Source organism: Varroa jacobsoni, unplaced genomic scaffold (assembly GCF_002532875.2).
Source record: "Varroa jacobsoni isolate VJ856 unplaced genomic scaffold, vjacob_1.0 scaffold_949, whole genome shotgun sequence".
NCBI lineage: Eukaryota > Metazoa > Arthropoda > Arachnida > Mesostigmata > Varroidae > Varroa > Varroa jacobsoni.
This window is the reverse complement of record NW_019213851.1, coordinates 202,812-224,229: the sequence shown is the minus strand read 5'-3', so window position 1 is coordinate 224,229 and position 21,418 is coordinate 202,812. Positions and strand designations below refer to the sequence as shown.

Sequence of the window (21,418 nt, the reverse complement as noted above, 5' to 3'; positions counted from 1 at the left end):
GGATGGACTCCCCCTCATATAAGTCCAGATGAACAGAAGTGTTATATAAGATGGTGATAATCATGACGACCTAATAATTTTTTTATTGCGCATGCGCCGCGTGTTGAGTAAAGCGCACTTTCAGCAACTTCCCTACTATATTTCATGCCATTTTATCTATGTTACTATAGTTGCAGCTATGACAAACTCCGTGACAAACGTCTTCAGGGAGGATAGTTGCAAATGAATATTTGTTGGGAAGCTCTCTGGCTTCACAGGTTGGCTCGGTGAAACGATCGGTATTGTCATTCTGGCCTACGAAAGGAGAAATATCCTGTGAAGGAAACGCTGACGTTTTACAAGACGTGCACCTCGACACATATATATCTAAATAATAATACTGGACGTTCTCCCACATTCTGAAAAAAGAACTATGGAAGCAGTGCCCAAATCTGTTTTTTCTTCCCTTAAAGCTAGCGATGTGTCTCCTACGAAATTCGTAGGATTCCCAACGTTAATCTTGCAAACGTGTGGGAGAGAATGACAATGTTGCCCGTCCGTCGTTTGGCGCGAATTTCGAAAAAAGACAACGCGAATGGGTAAAATTGTCTGCCATACTCAAAAAACTTTCTTTCCTGTGAATGTTCAACCCTTCACGATAATAGCACTCGTTTTTGGTTTGTGAAGTTTTTTCAGAATTTATTCATCGTCATAACTAGCTATATTGATATACAGATTTCCGTATGACTGCAAACTTGTGTCACCATCGGGTATGTTTTCTCTCAATTAGAACAACACGGAATGGTGCTCAAAATCAATGTAGTTTTTGGGCCGCTACGCTTCGCAGCATCTGAAATCACACACCTATATACGCACACGCGTATAATCTATCCACGAAAAGCTATAATAGGCCGCACAGCAGGAACTCCAAGACGGAAGGAAAAGTTTCCATTAGCTATCATTGTCACGTATCGTTCCCATGCAGTTCTCGAATGGTGGCTAAAATTTAGCTTTTTATACAGATCTGACCGCCTGTTTTTTTCATATTTACCCCTTCCATTGACAAACATCATTAAACAATTTTAGTTGCGGTAAGAAAAACCATTTCATTATTATAAAACAGGCATTGTTGGACCCAATCCTAGCATTTCGTATTAGCAGCAGTATAGCAAAAGCCGCCAAATTTTATTACCTGATTTACCAGATTTAGCTCTATGTTCTATTATAATGAACCACTGAAAATAAGTTCAGAGCAAAAAACGGGACTGGTGCTGCCCTGCGTTGCGGTGGTATGTTTTGTACCTACTGGTAATACCATTGTGATGGGCTTAATTCAAGTGAAGGCGTAGTGTATGTGTGAACTTGTAACATATCTGGTATCTTAAATCTGACAAGAACTTAAGCGCAGGGGCTATTTCAATGGCGTTTTTTCTGCTACGTAGGGCTATGAAGCTCGCTTTGAAGCTCTTCACAATGCCTTAAAATCACAAAAGCCGTTCTGCACCTCGATAAAAGGGCTCTTGCGCAGCCACGAGGCTTTCGGAGCTTCAGAGTGCTTTGATTACGATCCCTTTAACCTTAGATGAAACGGCATTGTCAAGCATTCACTCCCACTATGGAACACAGAACAAAAAATAAGTGGTGCTGCTAGTAGAAGGCAGGCGGAAGAAGTAATAAATGTAAGTAGAAACCAGCGAAGACGTTGATGATTCTACAAAAAGATCTGCTCGTTACCGTCAATTCCATCCTCTTCCCAAGCCACATAAAAAAAAGTCGCACAAAAGAACCAGCATCACCGAACGACATTAAGTTGACTAATCTATTACCTAAACCGTTTCATTTATAGCATAAATCATTACACGCGGTAATATTTACTCAAGAAGATGTCTTCTCAGTTTTGAAGCTGGACAGAGACCTCCATAATTTACCTCGATGCCGACGGATAGGAAATGATCGTTTCCATATTATAACACTAAGAGTACCGGTACGACCTGTAACGGAAAGCCTGCGGCTTTTCTCTTTCCTGTGCGAGGACTATGCATCTGCTGTACCGTTGATTTGGCAACTTACCTTCGAGTCATTCAGTCAGCATCTTCGAAAACAACCAGCTCTCTGAATTTGCGCTGTCGGTATTAGGGTCATCAACTTTGCTTTGCAAGTTACGTTTACCTCAAAGTATTTCTAACAACAGTAACAACCACAACGGATGGTTCCAACAGAGACGATTTTAGGCACCTGATCCTTTCGTTACATCTGGTACGGCCTGTACCTATTCGGCCTGCGGGTGGCATATTCTTGGCTGTTGCTTGAGGAGGTCACTAACCGGCCACCAATAAGAGCAGGTGGATTCTGTTACAGAAGATAAGCGCAAATTTACTGTCACAAAGTTACATTGAAATTAATATTATTATTATTATTATTATTATTGTTGTTGTTGTTGCCGACGCTGCGTCGGCTGCTGTTGCTGAAATCGCTGTCGTTTGCTCGGTAACAACTGGCGATAATGAATGCAAAATTTTTAGCTGTTTTTTTTTTTCTATTGTTGTCGTCTGCTGTGGCTTTGATGAGGCCTAGGGTCGACGGTCATAAACTGTCGGAAAATAGACGTCCTCTGTACTGAAAATGTGGAAGGAACACTGCTATAGGGTATAGCAGGACAGGATGCGCATAGCACTGTATGGATCAACGGTAAGCACATACACATTGACTTCATGCCCTTAGTACGGGTAAACCCTTAAGCGGATTTTCTAGCCGAAGATGAAATTTTTTTACGATAAGGTACAAATTGTTATCTAATTACAGAGCCTTGCAAAAATTAGTTTAAACACCAAAGATCGGATTCAATCCTAAATCAATTTGCGACACAAATGCCTAATATAATAGTACACGTCTTCGTTTTACCATAAAGCTAATTGATAAACAAAAATAGATAGATAATTCATACTTATTATTATGCACTAACAGCGGTGATTGTTTTTTCGTTTTTAAAATAAGTAATTAGATGCATGAACAAGACGACAGTACCGTTATCGGTAAAGCGTCGTGACTAAGCGGATGATAACCTTTATAATAGCAACAATGTCCGATTCGTGATCGATGTAAGTTTGCGGTCAGGCTCATACGCGAACAATTAACAATGAATTGGCATTGACCTCTACCTGAACGACTCTCATTCATATACAGCGAGTCTCCGCATGTCACTGGAACGGAGACAGGCCTCAATAGTCATAACGTGTGCGTGTTCAGTGAAGCATAGGTAGTTTACTACTCGGCTTCCGTCAGCCATCTGAGTGGTTCGGTGGTACGCTTTATTGAAGAACTACTTCTTTTCGTCCTGTTATTGGAGTAACAATTCAGTGAAACCAGCAAACAACACTAGACAAATTCTAGATAAATGCTGCAATAAATAATCACTAAAGAACGACGCTTACTGCTCATTAAACAATAAAATATTGCCCGTTTGAGAGAGAACGACGTCCTAATTATGCTACAGCATTGCCAAAAGGATTCTTCGTCCTTAAAAAACTAACAAAGTCTATGATAGTAATTAGCGAAGAATCGTGACACAGCCGGTTTAAGGGATATGTTCCTTGAAGCCGTCCTGCCGTAATGGTGGTGCTATGAAGTATGTGGGTTCGCGCATTTTGACAACGATCGACAGCCAATGCCAGTAAATTAGTAAAATGTGTATGTTTTCCACTGAGTATGTAGATATAAAAAGAATTCGGTTCATATATATCTGCAGAAGCGCCCCCCTTATGCATCTACGTTAGGCTGTCGTCAATGCAACCTCAAACCTTAGTCCCAATTATTATCTGACCGCCTACGTAGTTTTTTATTTGAGCAAGCTTCGAAGCAGTTTGTCGGACTTTTTTTTTTGTTGAAAACGGTTTTTGATATCTCTTGGGCTTTAAATCATTATTATGTGCAATATCAGTTACATCTATCGGGAATTATGGCAGTGAAGTCAAACTATACGAGAGTGCAATAACCTCAGTGATCTTTCTAGCACTCTAATTATAGCTATTGCTTTGAGTGCTATTAAGAGACTATGAGATCAACTGTAGAAAATGAGTCTGCTGGAAGCTTAATTATAACAGAAATAATGTCTAAATCTGGCCTAGGACTCTCAGCCGTCAAAGAAATAGCAGACATTCATTAGAAGTCGTAACTTGCTCTCTAGTGCGCTGCAGTCATATCTTTTTTACATATTGTTAATAGAATTTTTTTTCTTTATATATATATCATTTTATATCCGCATGGAACACAAAGGGTCAAAGCCGAACGCCCCGTCGGGTGCAACGCCGGTGTTTGTCGGTGTAGAGTTCAATTCAACGAATAGGGCGTATTGCGTTCGTCATTCCCCATCGTCTATTGTCTAATGGCTTTCCTTTACCTTCCCTAACGAAGCATGATATTTTGCCCCGTGAAAACTGAACGAGGCAGTACAGGGCTATAATGTGTTGCGTCTGCCCTATTTCACTATTTGAAATGATAATCTCTTGTAATTCTAAAATTACACTAGGTAAATGGAACCACGCGTAATAATACCGGTGTTTCAAGCAAACATATCATTTTTGTTTCTTTTATAAGCTGAATTTTCTCAAAAATTAGACCTACCAGGTGAACTAAAAATGAACTCTAAGAAAGCTAACGTTATATAATATTGTACGTGTATATGAGCCCTGTACATAGGCTTAATACAAGAATCTAAGCAAGGTTATACATCGTACTATTCGGGAATTTTATGCTAAATAAAATTCATTTGCTAGTGTTAGCCTCTTTCTTAGGCCCAGCTTCAGTTTGACATCAGCTTTTGTCAACAAACCCCATTGCGGTGGTGGTTGCGAGCACCGTCTGAGCCTCGAACGTGCCGTTATTAACACGACTGAGCTTTACCGTAGCACGCGGGTCACTAAGCTCAATTGTTTCAGCACAAAGCGCCCTTTTGAGCTGTCGTGTCACACTGAACGGAACGTCTGCTCGCCCTTGTCAACAAAGATTATCTGCTTAATATTGACGACGGGATGGTACGAAGGGTCTCCTTTAAAAAAAATGTGAACTTGTTGATGACGCAACATTGAAAGGAGAATAGAGGAGGAACCTCTTGCCGTGCCGAGAGGCTATAGATAAACGTTACATACCCATGTGACGTTAACTTCTTGAAAACAGTTTTGAGCATTTGCAGTGAGTTTTGTTCGACAGTCCTGGACAGCAAAGGAAAACGCAAGCTAAAGCAGAAGTAACGGCAGCAGGTGGCGGTGTTTAGCAGACAACAGACGGACATTCGGCCGGCGGTGCATCAAACAAATAGCATCACCGGAAGATCATTAGTAATATTGTCAAATTGCAGACGGAATCATCATTCAGCCAGACGCTTACACAAAAGTTACAAAAAAAACACCATTCTTTTTATTTTTCCTATGGTTAATATAATTTTGATTATATTAGTTGTTTTGTTCTCGGTCAACTATCGCTTCTACCTGAAATTTATGAATGTTAATTTTCAAATATATTGATAACATCTAGCTATAAGTGCGTGTGCAGTTTATGTCGATAGCGGATGCTCCGCCAACTGTTAATCGTTAAAATTTTTATTTAGATAAATAAGCTACTTTTGTTGTTGTTATTTTACGATTTTTTACCATGTTGCTCGAATATATAAATGTACATGAAGAGAAGCTAACTTTTCGCTTAAATCAGGTCTTTGAAGCCAGTTCGCTGACAAACGCTTTCCGCCGTCAAAAGCAAAGGACGTTTTCTACGTACAAATCAGCTAATAGCACCCGTTAAGTCATAAACGTAACCGTATTGAACGATTTTACCTATAATGACACGTTTCTGATGATAAAAGCCGAGGTGTAGAATCTACTAGTGCGGCACCGTAAAGACCCATGAGGAGTGACTAAATAAACTATCGAGAATAACACATCATGTAATCTACAGTACGTATTCTTAAAGTACAGATAAATTACGTCGTTTCGAATAGTTTCGCTTCCCTATCTGAAAATCTAGCCAGCTTCGCGGCTGCGTGGGCATGTTAATAGAATGGGGCTCATATCGTACGATAGTAACGAATAAGAACATTGCAAGCAGACCGTGGTCAAATAAACAACATATAGCAAAATTCATTCTAAGCTAAGATACAGTCTGGAGGTGTTTAGGAGGGGGTAAAGTCTGCCTGTTGCCAAGGTTAAGATAACTGGTTATAGCAAACGGAATCTGTTTGCTGGAGACATTGCAAAGTTCGTGCGGACAAGCAACGGTCTCGTTAAGTTGACCATTGACGGAATAAGCAAGAGCCTAGAAATGTTGCCGCGTGTAGCATAATTAAAGTAGTTGCCCCTTAAATCTGGTCCTTCTCAACCCATGTAATAGGATTAATACAAATATTCTACTGTTTTATACATTGTCTCAAGGTGCACACTAATGAGGCCGTTACTTTCTAATTATTATGAGATTTATTCTCACGCAAATTTTGACATCCAATTGTATGGTGTACAGCAAAACGAAATCATAGCAGATTATCGAGGAGACTGTTTCATAACAGACCGATCAAAGGGGAACTAACGGGTATATCCGACGATACTATCGTGTGATCGTCATCCACTCAGATGTCATCTCGTTACGGTAAGATTACATGATGCGGGCTGGCAGGCACCGGGATCAAATCGCCTACAGGATAACAATACACGCGCGGAACGTTACAATAATACCATGATACATTTGCTTCTGTCAAGAAAATGAGCTTCTGTCAACTTACATTGGCTCATTTGGAGCACACTTTTTAAGTCGAGAACACCATGAGAGCAGGCGCTGGATCCTATCCTAGGATCTGCTTACAACGTCGAACAGCTGCGCCCGGAATATCAATTCACTATAAGCTAAAATGATTGGCCTCTCAACAGCGGGTCGCAATGAGAAAATGGTCGCCAATAATCCAGCGGCCCTTTTCAGTGCAAGTATTGGCTAAATTATAGACCGTTAACTGATGCCAGCTAGAAGTTATCGGTCTTCTTACATTTGCGAAAAATGCATGTAAGCTATTCCGGAGAATAATATGAGCTCGCAATTTGAATAGGTTTGTAGATGCATATTGTTTACATAGACAAATTTTCGTTCAGTTCATGTCAAGGTTATTGCCCACGTTTTGGGTTATGCTACTACCGGCAACAAACGACCGCTATTTTACGGCACGAGCGATCTATCTATCTATCTATCCAGGCGTACTGCGTTACGTGTCATCGCGCAAATCCTGTACGTAAACTCGCCTCGTTTTCGAAATGGTGATGCGAGTGGCCGTAGCGTAGTACGCTTAGAACCTGGTTGTGTCGAGACTCGTTTCAGCCTCAGATTAAATCGATTCCTTGTCAACGAAGAGGGGCATCGAAAAGCGAGGACAAATCTCGTGCTTTCCGTCACTCAGATAGCCATCGGCAGCCAGTGAAGTCTCGAAGATGGCCAGCCGAAAAAGGCAGTCGTAGAGCAATCGTCGGTGGGTCCTTATTGACCTTCGTGGATTGAATGGTCCACCAGGGGTGTTTAGGAAATCCTTTAGCTGCAGCCGCCGTTCGAACTAGCTAAGCCATCGGTGCTCGATCATGTAAGAAAAAAAGCAACACTATTAGAAAAAGCAACAAATGGCTCATTCGGGCCCAAGCCAGCATCATCGTCACTTCATGAAACATCATCTGCCCAATCGATCCCGATCATTCCGACGATACTAGTAGAACGAGGATACTTCGGAGGAAGAAACTGCCCTAGCAATAGCCAGCACATGGCAACAGCAGCAGCAGCAGTAGCAGTTGCCCGGGACCCGAAGCACGCGGCACCGAATTACTGTGCAGACTGCTCGGGGAAAGCTGAACAGGCGACGCCAGGTTGGCCATATACTGCGCAAACGGTCCTTTTACCGGTTATGACTACTACTAGCTTACGCAGCATATATATATATATATATATGTATATACACGTATATGCGCTCGCTCTCTCTGACTCTTTCTATACCACTGTGTCAACCTTTTACATATATTTAGCAAGTAGGTGCTTAAGAACTGTACTGCTGAGGCACATACCTGCGGCTCTTTTTCCATTAGGCGTTCGAAGCATCGTATCCAACCGCCGCCTCGACGTCTTCCATTTTGTTGTTGTTGTCTTAGTGCCAAGAAGCCCGTAGCGGCCCGAACCCCGATCGAGAAGCGATTCAGCACAGTGGCGCCTATGATGAACAACGCCGCGCAACGGCGAGGCTGACAGCGTTGGAAAATTAAATAGACAGCCATAGCCATAATGGAGTAGTAGCAGTAAGTGAAGCGATAATGCCGGCGATGGCAATAGCGTGTTCTATAAGCGTAGCAAGGAGAACAGGCCATCCAACAGAAGCCACCCTTGACAAACGCTTTGGCTGTTGTCAGCCTACCTGATCAGCTCCTTCATCAGCGATCCGGCTAACCCGCAGCAACGGGGGCCAGTTTATCGACGACGCTTGAAGCAAATGTAGTAACAGCAATTGGCTCGAGGATAGCGTAACGGTGAAATGCAATGGTCAGGCCGCGGCCTAGCAAGGGACTTGTATGTGTACTGGATAAGAGCCTTTTGGTAACTTCGGAGAAATAATATCTCAGCTGGGCACTCTGATGAAGACGCATAGTGCTTTAGAATAAAAGGAGACTTTAAGTTTTGGCAAAAGAAAGGCGTAATATCCTCATATCTGCTAAAAGAAAACATGTTCGAACGCTGAGTAATACTACGTAACTGCTGCTGCTGCTGGATGCCCTTTCTTGCTACCAGCGTCATGCATGTATTTTACTAAGTAGTATCGTGCGATAATATTCAATCCTCGGTTGTTTATACTTGAGGAAAGACCTCTTTATATGTTCACAGGGACTGTGAAAATGAACTTTTAGTTCAAGTAAATACATCCATTAGGGCCAGCTAATAAACTGGCGTGCAAAGTTACTAATTATTATCGGGTATTATATAGGCTCTATCAAGAATAGTAGATCTTTTCTGCGCTCGACTACAAAGACTTTTATCATATCGAGCAACTTTGTCCTACCAGGAATACAATAGGTCATTGTTATTCTATCGCTGGTCCATGTCCATGTAAAGAATTATTTCTTTACCTCTGTATTACATTAGCATGGGCACTTCGTAATCGTAGACTTGCTTATATGGGGTTTTCATTGCATGAGTGTATGTCTATAGGTCTATTTCAATGTACGATGTTGTCAATGTTGGTGAAGCTAGCAACGTTAGGGGATTTTAACAACCATTACAGACATGTGTTATCACACGTACGTGTGGCTTTGTAGGCCGTTAGATCAGAACGTTCTCTTTAACTGTATCAGAATTGTGTAATTTATAATAAAAACGAGTCATCTGTAGCGAGATTATATTGATGATTAGCGCGATATTCAACTGAGCTTTCTCTCCGTTGTATAGCGCCATTAAAAATTAGAAGGCAATAAGTATATCTTGTATTCCAGTATCCCTCACAAACGTTTTACCAGATGAACAACAGTGATGGCATCACATCGCTTGACGGTATACTACAGTCACAAAGGCATTAAGAGAGCTATTAATAAAGCTGACAAAATGAAAGTTGGTCTGTCTTTATAATTTACTTCTTAACAATAGAACCTGCGTTGGACTTCGGATAGAATAATTTGTATATAGGTAAAATAACTGTCCATAAAGCCGTGGAGCACTCTTCTAACGAGGAGGAAAGCAAGCCTTGCGCCATTGAAGCGCATATCTGAACACATTTCTACTCATAATGGGGGTCGACTTCTTACTAGGGGGTAAGACATACTGTATATGCCTTCGAGGTCTAGTAATGCAGCCAGCACATGCAATATTACGGTACAAAGTACTCGCAACGACAACGCGGCGGCTGTTGCAAGCCGCTCAGAACTTTAAAAGAAACATTGTCGATCGGGTCTGATGGGCAGACGGATAAGAAAGCCGTCGTCTGTTTGCTCATCGAAATCGTTAACGATGAGTTAAGAATAGGCGTAGCGTGACGCGAGCAATAATTGACCCAAGAAGAACATATTACCCATCGATAGAATGAAACGACAGGACGATGCTTTAACAACGATGGGCGAGCAACAGAGGATCATCTATGTCCTAGTATCCCACAGTTGGTACATCGAATTGATGGTTAGGCAAAATTTCTTTGTCGAGTTCATACTACTAGTTACTGCCGTCCCTGATCAGCAATATTTCCAGAGTCCACTTTAGTCAATTCAGAGAGTTGTCACAAATGTCGCTATTAGGCCCCATGGGAGTGGGCCAGTTCGCCAAAGAGAAAGTAGTCATTTTCGGACGACAATGTGATACCTTAGTGACACGAAAAGTTCAGGTGAGAAATATGCTGCTGAATCAATCCATACATATAGAATGGCAGGTGAAAGTATTCATATACTTCAAGTTTTATGAGTTTATATCATGACAGCAGTTATGATAACGTTGTGTACTCCCTCAAGGTTTGCCTTCGAGATATGATTTGTTCTGAGTGAACGTTTCAGGCTAACCTTGCCACGCCCGACTAGTAGTAGCGTCTTAGCTTTACAGAGATCGTTCCGTTCCTTTGAATGAACAGCGTCCGTCAAGGGCAAGTGATGGCGAAAATCATCATGCCTTTGGACTGCTGCCGTCCAGTTCTACGTTCGTCCTATTCTTTTTGGTTCCGTCTCTCACACGAGCACCTCGTTTCTGTCGTGCATTACCGTCCCCCTATTGGCTCGGTTACTGAAATACTACGGTTTTTTTTTGTCTAACAGCAGTTGTTCCTATAGAGAAGGGCGTCACCGATTTGTCGCCTCGTTGCTTGTTGCAAATCTTTTTTTTGCCTACTGAAGTTAGTCTCGGAAGTCGGATAAAATGGAAAGAATACGAGCTGGCGTAGTGCAAAAGCCTGTTTTCACTATGTATATAGATACATGCGAATCTGATAGTAATTTCAGATACGAAAGTTTCGTTGTGGCTGTTCTAGTCGATATCTGCTACGATTTTAACCGTTAAGATCTTACTTTTTTTTACCGACGAACTTTTTCATAGAAAAGGAAGGTCCAGATGACGGAATGTGAATATCGGAAGTAAACGCAGAAGTCAAATCATAACGAAGCCAATAGAAAGCCTCTTTCTCAACTGACCCACTGTATATCGATGATGCTGTCAGAGACGAGACTGAGTCACGCAAATGATACAAACTCTGCTGGTGAATGAGACGTCCGATCTGATCAGAGCTGAGTGGCAGGCGTAGCGACAGTCGTCAACAGAAGTTGATAATTTGTATCTGATGAGATACTATTTACTTTTTAAAATTTAATCATGATACAGCCGTAATTTTTCGGCGAATCTTTTCTACTTCAATTTAAAAATGCCACCGGTGTTTCCGAGCATCCTCGAGGCTCGTAACGACACCGTAAAGCAACGTTAGCGATCAAAGAAACAATTTACAAAACTGCTTTTCAAATAGACGTGTCGTAAATCTAGTCAAGTGTCAGTAGACCAAGAAACGTACGTTCAATTGTTGCGTATATAATTTTCTAATAATGGTATCTTAAGCTGTTCGCGGGCCTCCTCTATAGCACGGTTCCTCACTGAGTACTATTGCCACTGACGAATCAGTGAGACACGAACGAGCGAGCGAGCGAGAGGTTATACCTATTCGCTAGAAATTATTTTGGTATATTTAAAAAATTATTATCTACTGTACATATGTGGTAAACAGTGAACGTGATTATAAGTATAGAGCCAGGTTAGATGAGCTGAACTCGTATGAATCGCTATGGTTTCCTCTTATACGATTTCAGTGTCTTTTTAGTATGGATAAAGCTTCGTCGTAAGACTCAATCGAAGCAGCGCATATAGAATCATTAACGCTATACAACGATCGAGTTAAGTGCACGGATGAGAAATAGGTTTTACGTTGTCTCTGCCTTCTATAATAGAGATGCTTCAATGAAATTCAAAATTACGATCCCATTTCCACGTTTTTCTCAGCGTCATTCTGGTCTGTGAGCGAATAAGTACGGTAGGTAAACCACTGGAAGTAAACCACTGGAAGAATCGCTATTACTTCATCATATTCAATAGGCTATTACCGAATACGGTCTTTGTATACTCATGCCTTCAATTGAGCATAGTCAGACACGTACGTTTCGTGATGCTGCGACTTTAGTGACGCACTACTAGTTCCACGTTATCTACAAGCTTGTTGATAAAGCTGTATTTATCTTTGTTTACTTTTTTGCTCAAAAATTCTTGTAAAGAACAATGATGGTGGGTAACTGTACCCTTTTTACATTATGCTCCATTCAGTTCTTTTTCCGGTTTGTCCGGGCTCCTTATATATATGTACATAAAAAGTGGAATAATTGAAGGGGATAGTTGGTGTTGATGAAACGTGAGGTCGCTAGTGAATACAGGAACAGCAGCATCAACAATCCAGACCGGAACGCGGTGGATCATTATGGAGCGAAGACAAAATGCAACCTCAAGACGGAGAACAAACAAATGCTGCCCGAAATACGCTGCCTCTTGCCCTGTCTCCCTTTCTTCAGCATCCCGATCAGGATAATACCCAGGAAACCGGTAGTTGGTCGTTTTTACCAGACGTGCGATACTACGTATATATAATAATAAATAATATCAAAAACCCAGACACATGGATTGATTCTGACCTCTTGGTAAAACTTTGTACGTGAGCGCTTCAGTAGAGGAAAAAACGTACAGCCGAATGCAGGTGGCAAACGGCACCGACCGACTGTAGTTTGGTTTGGATAGAACCGTGGGCAACGGTTGGTCAGGCAAGCGAGTGAGCGAAGCTCGAAGACTGTTCCGGAGCCCCTGCCAACACAGAACAATCACTGAAGACATGCTACGCTACAGTGTGAGACGGGTATTCATTGTTTACACATTGCACATCATTTGTTCATGTAGCAGTACTATGTACATACATACATACACAGGGTTGGGCTATTGCGTTTGCGTTGCCTCTACCGAGCCTCGTAGGTGTCAGGATAGTGGCGACGGTGGCGGCAAAACGCGTAAATGATGGTATTTACTTACGCTAATTTTACGACTATTGGGATTACAATATTTTATGAGGCAGATACGATATCAGAACGGCCGTTACAGTCGAAACCACCGTGTTACATTAAATACATCATACATTTCATGTTCACCTCAAAGCGATTTGCGCGTTTCTCTGTAGTGTAGCGTATAGGCAAATAAAGAAGCAACCTATCCTTCCCTCGACGGGCTGGTGAACGCTTTTCTTTTTCGTTGTGTTAATGACTCATGATTACCAACATTGAGAAGCTGGTTTGCCCTGACTATCTATGACTACATTCGACACGTAGATGGATTGCCAGATACAAGTTCATGGATAGGTCAGCTTGGTTAGAATAAGTAACACAGGAGCAACTTCAGGAGGACGGGCGGAGAGGAGCAAAACAACGACGCCAACGAACGCGAAGACGAACATGCTCAAGGTAAAACAGTGGAAGGGTTTGTCCTAAGCATAGTTCAGCGCTGACGGCACGCACAAGGAATAGGGACAAATAGCGAAAAAGGGGGGCGAAATAGCAGCAATACTTGTTGAGGTATTGCAGGTTCATTCATGGCTTGCAGGGTTCGCGTTTGCTTACAATGAAATGATGCCGGGGCACACCGCAGCAATTATCATTATCTTTTCTCCATTATATGTATATTGGGACGGGCCGGCGGGAGGAAAGGGGGCTGGAGGGTCTCCATTGGACATGTTGTTTGTTAACACGTTCTGCATTAAAGCCCGTTCAACACCTGTAATGAGGCAGTGTATTGGCCCGTTGACTTGCGTATCACTCTACTTGCAGAAATTACCTAGCTGTACACCAGTTGTGACTCTAGTTCACCAATAGTTAGAGGATAATAAGGTGCGGTCTAAATACAAAGCGCGTGCACGGTGGTTTTAGCTGCGATTTTGGATTTTTTTGCAGGCAGTCACCTATTGGTGGATGCTAGTTTTGCTATGGGTTTGGGTAGTGCACGGCTTGTAAATTAGTGGTCCGTTCATTTTCATGGGAAGCTCGAAGTAGGTCGGTGTTTTCTAGTGTTTGCTGTTTGCTTCGACCAGCGTCCAATGGAGCAACAATAACGAAGAGAGTTGTAACGACGCGAGCGACGATAGGGACAGATTTGTCGTCACCGATTGTCAAAAGCAGCTTCGTCCTGACTACCGGTGGCCACGACGACGAATCTGTACCCGCTTTGTATAATCGTCCGATTCGAGGCAAAAAGTAATTGTGGTCAAGCTTGAATTTAACACTCTGAAGCCGAACGCGTATCGACGCTTGTCGATGTTTAAGAACAGGTTAGCAGATAGGTAGAGACACGCAACGACATAAAGCTAAAAGACCGTTTATCCCGTGTGAGCTGTGAAAATTTCACCATCAATCTTTCATTTGAAAAGATGAAAGTATATATATAGGCCATAATAGACGAAGATAACTCAACCCGTTTTTCGACCCTAGGTCATTGGCATGTAACATTGTTTGTGACGAAACAATTCGTACGAAAGTTAGTATGTCAATAGAAACTAAAATGCGGAGATAATTTATCAATAACATATAGTATATAGTTTGTGATTATAAGTGGTATGTGCTTAAACCTTCGAGTCAGTCATGACAGACTTGACAACTGGAGCCGGGTAAAAGGTTTACGGTGCTTGCATTCAATGGGTCGGAGACCAATGAGACATATGAAAAAAACCAAGCACAAAATTTCCCAGCGCTACCTGGTGGTAAACTATTGTTATGAAGCTATCTATGTAGTTACAAAGCAGATCTCACGGTAACATCTGCAGCTGAGTAGACTCAAAATGCACCTATCTGTTATGCGTACAATGCAACTAAAAGATCGGCTTTTTGAATTTCAGAAGCTTACTAAGTATGAGCCGTAAACATCTGAGAATCAAACTAGGTTCCACGCATAAGACCAACCAAAGCCCATGAAGTTAGCCTTTCTAAAAAGAAATTCTATATTCACCTACAGCCTTCTCCAAAATAAGGGGCAACCATCCTGTTGCATCATGCGTCGCGTTGTTATTTTTACAGTCTAGGTAAGCGGTTCCGTTGGTGGTCACTTGACGGTGGTAGCGGAAAATTATTCAACAATTTTGACTATTTCAGCTAAAATAGTCTATTCAGTTCTGTCCATTTTTTGTCTCCGGGCAGCGGGGCAGCAGGCAAAATTACACAAGATAAATTTTATTACAGACGAAGGTCCATCTTCGCCAGTGGCTTTGGCTTGAGGGACAGAAGGCATTTTAACAGTCGTTCGACAATGAACAATGATGAATACTGATGGGACTGACTGAGGAAACGAAGTTTAATAAACACACGGAAAACGGTGATTTAAAGCTACGCATACGTCTGTGGCTGCCCCGGCTATTACCAGGGCACTCGCCAACGCCGCCGCTAACATTTAACACGATACCTCTTCAACAACAAATACAACAGTCCGGGATTCGGAATCGCAATGGTGGACATGACCGGTCAGGGGCCCATGTGCAGCCCATATACCCGTAACTATCTATTCGACTGGCATCGACATTCAGCTCTGGGCCATTTTTTCTCTTCGTTGCATACATTCTCACGTTGGGATGGCATGTGATTGCGATTGGGAACGATGCGTAGTTCTACCTTTTTGGATCAACATCGTTGAAACGTTTGCTACTGTTCTTATATATATATATATGATGTACGGCAACATGGAGATGACCTGGTTAGATGCTCTGTATCATCTGTCGACAGGAGCGTGACAAGGTAGAGGGCGTGCGGGGCAGCGGCGTAGAACAGGCGGAAGGACCGCAGCGCGATCTTGTTATTACTGTAATAGTCAGTGACCTATGTGACGATCCGGCTGATGATTGTTGAAATAATGCACGTCTACAACCGGCCAGCAAAGGGATGGTCGTTCAACTATATTCGTTGGTAAGAGTCTGGCTATGCTGGGCAATGACCAGCCATAATACTGCTATACTATCATGGTATCATATAATGGTCGTGATGTAATGTCAGTAGAAGCGGCCCCGACCGAAGCTAACACAAAAAAGCAACTCTGAGTCTACTACTCTCTGACTGCGACCGCCTATTAAAGACTAACGGAGCATTGATCCGATTCACACATGCTTGCAATTATCTAATTATCACCATATTGCGGCATTAAAACTAATAGCAGTAATAATTAAGCTATTTTTAAACAAAAGAATTACGCGAACAGCTCAACAAAATATAGAGTTCCTAAATCCAGGACCGATGACAAGACTTAGCAATACTAAATCAATGTGTAGACATGTAAAAGGATCATCTTAACGATGCTTTTGACCACCTTCGTTTGTCGAAAATATTGGCATTATAATTAAAATAGATGCTTAAAGATTCTAGTTTTAAGGTTCTGTAAGTAACTCTGTCGTCTTACCAATTAGACCTTCGAGGCCCGTTGTTACTAAGCTTGGCTAAAAACGTTTCTTTGATTAAACTGTAATAATGCCCAGTCATTGCCGCGTCGATAAGCACTAAAAATTATTAACTTACCCCTGGTCTGCCAGACAGTGGATAAACAGGCCTTATCAGAAACTCGAGGAAACGCTTCGTATTGAAATGTCTAAACTTCCATGACGGCGTATCTACGTTTGTAGCTTCAACACCACTGTATAAGTTTGTTAGGTAAAGATTTCCTCTATGGCACTAAAAAAACGTCATTTTAGACAAGCTTTTTACGGCGTCGTCTTCTGCTTCCAGCTGACGTATTTGGTAATCGAAGGTAGTATTATTACATTTTTTTTAATTTATTCTAATTATTTATATATGCTTATAGCATCCTCCTTTAATGATGGCATATTTTTTTCAGTGGAATAGACTCTTTGCTGACTTGGATAAAAAGTTTAACGACATCCCAGGCGTCCTTTTTACCCTGCGTATTTAATTCTGCAGAGCAGAAAACTACAGTGCCGTCATCAACGAGTGTAACTTTGGCTAACGTTGCACCGATCTCATGTCTTGTGATTATTAAGAGGAAAATATGTAGGGGGACCTTTGTTGTGTAGTTTTTCAAGGACACTTGTTATTAAAACATGTTAATATAAGCTATCGACTTGCCGCCAACCTTGTTGCAAACATTGATAGATAAACGGAACCTTTCCTCATAGGCTCTGCTCGCGAGAAATCTAATATCAGGACCTGGAAATGATAGACAAAAGCATATATTTAATTGTAAATTTGCTTAATGTTGTCAGTTTTTCAGTCAGGTCTCACAACAACATGAACTCGTTACATTCTGTTGTGGTCGTTTTTGTCAGCGCAATAGATACCGTTTTCAGTTGTGTTTACTTCTTTTGTTTTGCCAAAACGTACGTTACCGTAGGAAAACGAATGTACAAAATGCAATAGCATAAGCTTTAAGGTATTTGTATATGGCAAGTTTGTGATCTAAAGGGAGAGCAGTTAATTGATGAGAGATTTTGTGGTTTTTTCATGAGGCGTTACCACTCTAAATATCACTCTTTCGCCCTAATCGCATGTCGTTTATTTGTTTTGCAGAGTCGCAAGGCGGATACACGGCTGGCAACGGTGGCGGGAGTTACCCCCGCCGGCAAGACGAAGAGGAACGCATCGAAATGGAGATTCTCCACGAAGAGCCCGAACTGCAGTCATCCCAGCAGCAGCAGCAGCAGCAGCAGCTGCTGACCCACGCGACCACTGGCCACCACGAGCAACACGACCAGCAGAAGGACGCGCCTCACATCACAAACTGTCAGGACGCCACTATCCACCTGAATAAGGTGAATGGAAGTATCGCACAGGTACACACAAAAACAACGTGTAGATTAATTGCCGCTACCCGTCCATGAGTACATACTATGCAACATGCGTGACTAACTGAAAGAAAAACTCGAGCTCTGCACTCAAAATTTAGACATATAGCTAAAATGGAACGAATAAACAAATTTCAACAAAGTTACGTTGGACTAACAGCGTACCTGAATTTAACACAGTCGGTGCTCTAAACGTTAACTATATGTGCTATTTATCCGAATGTATTTTTATCGAGTGCGCGTGTGTTTGCCTATACTTATCAATGGTACCGATTGCTTTTTAGTTGTCTTTCGCCACTTATCTCTGTAGGCAATCGTCAGACCGTTGTTATTTTCTGTTGATGCTGCCGACGGCCCAGTCGAAAGTTCTGGTCACCAATGATAGCTTCATGCGCCTTGCTATTAAACGCAAGTCACAGCAACGACCAAACACCAACAAACAAGCGACCTGTCATTTGCTATCATACCGTTGCGTATTAGCAAGAATAATCCGTAAAAAGTTATTTGTTTTTGGCGCTGCCAGCATCGCCGTATGTGGTCGCGTGACAATATGAAATATCCCGGTATTCAACGCCAAGTATAGTAAAAACACAGTTACAGGAACGGTTTACAAAATGTCACTGCCACCGCTAGCCACAGGAAGCGGAACATCGATTTCGAAGCAAAAAACTAATAAGCAGGTAGGTAGTCCCGCGAGAAAACGAAAATGTTGGGCTGGAAGATTTTTCCTTCTGTGCATAAATTTGTCGACGACATGAATATTCGATCGTTGACTCACTCCGACGCTAGTGCACTTCATCATTTTGTTATCGTGCACCTGTCGGTATCATGGCCCGCGTACGCTCCTGTCATTAACGAGATGAAGTACTCCGCCAATGGAATAGAGAAGACATCAGCACTGTTTCATCTGCCAGGTCGTGAAGAATAGCAAAATTTGGTATTACCGCAAGAAACAGCCAAGGCACAATGCTTCGACGATTAGCTGTTGTTGGCCTCCAATCGGCCTACCAGCGCCAGTTATAGGAAGGAAGCAACAAGCCCTAAATCGTCTATATCATCCGTCAGTGTTTAGCCTGGATATCTAGTAGCTGGTGGACTATCGAGCATTGAAAGGGATAAAGAATAATGGGGCAAAGTCTTCTAGCGAAATAACTGTTTGGGCTGGAAGTGCACTTAATACGAAATATATTGATGGACAATCAAGGGCTGATACTTTAGACGTTTCTAAATGTCAATATTGCAAAACGTGTAAGCTCAGACCTGTTTGTTAGCTTGAGTCTTCGTGACATCACGAGATTGCTGAGGGAGAAGTGTCCCGTTGCTGACAAAAAAAAAAAGAGCATATGAGGAATTAATGCATAATGAAAGTGTCTCTATCAATATAATGGAAACTTTCTTTTAGAACGCGCAGTACTTTTTTATGTCCACGACGCCAGTCTCACGCGTCACATCTTATCTGCTGACGATTATAACGATGAGTTTGTTTGGCTTGCGGACCGTCTCGATTTAGTCCAACCTCTCGGAAACATTGTTGTAGTTGACGTCAACAAAAAAAAAAAAGCTCGTATTGCGATCAATCAAGGGCTCTCGTCCCAAATAGCGATAAGTTTTTTATTGGACCCTCTATTAGGACGGCCTAGCTATATAGTTACATGGGCAGTAATGATAAACATAATGATAGTGATAATAAGGGTGAAAAAAACAACGATTCGTAATGACCGGGTACACAATTATGGCACATGCGCTCTCATACGTATATCGTTAATATGACGATATTATCATGGTATTTATTGTGTTTGATTTCGGTCGTGGCAATGTCGAATTGAATTAGGCAGATTTACGAGCTTTCAAAGAGTAGAAAGCGTTGCTACGACAACAGTGGCAAAGGTCAAATGAGCGAAGGTAGGCACATTGACGGAGCTGAATCCTGATCGATTTGTTCACAACGCTGCACTGTTACGGCGGCACTGTTATACTACTATAATACACTACGCCTGGTTCAGTTTGCTGGAAGCGGATGGAACAAGTGATAATCTTCATCTATCTTCAATAAGGAAAACAGAAAGTCAAAAGCGCAAACGATCACCGTTAACGGATTTGGCGCACTGGCAATATCGTAAGGCTAATTGCGGATGCACTGTCAACAGAATTGAGCTAACACGGGATTAATTTCTGTTTCTTATTTATTGCTAAAATTTCGCTTAGTGAGCAAACGTCGAGGCAGATATTGGGTCATAGACCATTACAAATCTTTTATCGACAACTAGAATTGAAGATGGAAGCTCATTATAAAATTATATAGCAAAATTAAATCACGTTCATATACTAGGGTCTGAATTCTATACTACAAGATGGTTAGTAACGGGGCTGGTGTACAGCACTGATCACCTTATAAAGCAAGATCATTATTTTGTATCTGACCATCTATTAGCGGACTAGCAATACAAAAGAGTCTGCCAATTGCTCTTTTGACACCCTGTCTATAGTGTAATAGTGAGGCTGTCCTGACAAGTATTCAGCTGAAAGTCATTTCCTCCGACAATTCAGCGTCGCACGTCTCGATGCAGTCGCATCCGATCGAACGAAAACCGTACATGTTGATACCAAGGCTCGCCAGCTGGCTAAATTGCGCCATACCCAAAAAAAATCCGTGCACGTGCGGCAAGACTGCAGATAATTGAAAGCTCAGCTCCACGAGGCTATGAAATGGCGCTGACTCACAGTCAACAGGATGCGCCAGCAATGGCCTTTTAAGCTAAAGGTTTAGGCGTTACGCCTCAAGGATCACAGTGAGGCGGCCGATAACGACCTGATGGCAACGCCGATTATATTCCTATTCAATTCAATCTTGAATCATCTGCTATTAGGAGCAATAGCGTTTTCAGTTTCATAACTGAATTACTAACAAACGGCTCGTACAATTTTTACAGTTCATTAAAAAAAATTATATAGCTGAATAATAAATGTTCCCAGAAAGCTGAAATCAGAAAAAAAAAAAAAAAAAAGGTTAAAAGCAGCGGGGCTAGTAAAACAACATGGATATCATGTGAATGACTGGAACGCATAATTTAAGCTCAACCTACTTTTCAATTAAGTTAAGTTCGAGAAAATGTCAGGTGACCTTCTTGCGTTTTAATGACATAAATAACGCAATGACTTTAGCTGTTTGCATACGGAGGCGAGGCACAGAGCATGGTTCTGCTTGCTTTCACACAAAATAGCCACTTGGCCTTAATATGTAATATATTTCCCCGATTACTGGTACGGTTATTTTTCATCATTGTTTCCAACAGCATTACAGGCAATGCTAGGATGTCCTGCGCCTAGTTTGCATGACCAAATACTAATTAAAGTCACTTCTACCACAGCACTATTGACCCGCGCCCTCCTGCCGGCCTACAGTTGGATCTACAACGAACCATTTAAATAAGCACCCTTCTTTAAAACTATATATACTATTTGAAGACGACGAAACAACGCTTCTTGAAGAATAGTTTCAACATTAGTAGTAGTTGGTGGTGGTGCTACCACAAAATAAGACGATAAACGATTATGGTGACAATGGTATAC

At 41.8% G+C, this 21,418-nt stretch overlaps 1 protein-coding gene across 5 annotated transcripts in view; it reads left to right on the top strand.

Moving 5' to 3' along the window:
- LOC111265259 (uncharacterized) overlaps positions 1 to 21,418 on the top strand; it is a 102,206-nt gene that overhangs the window by 68,804 nt on the left and 11,984 nt on the right. For 2 of the 5 annotated variants that reach the window (XM_022841768.2, XM_022841765.2), the window contains exon 2: positions 17,574 to 17,836. In XM_022841768.2, coding sequence (XP_022697503.1) covers positions 17,574 to 17,836 — 263 coding nt within the window. Of the gene's footprint in view, positions 1 to 2,560; positions 2,668 to 15,809; positions 15,966 to 17,573; positions 17,837 to 21,418 lie in introns of those variants that run through there. The other 3 variants (XM_022841774.2, XM_022841773.2, XM_022841767.2) reach the window with 3 other exon arrangements.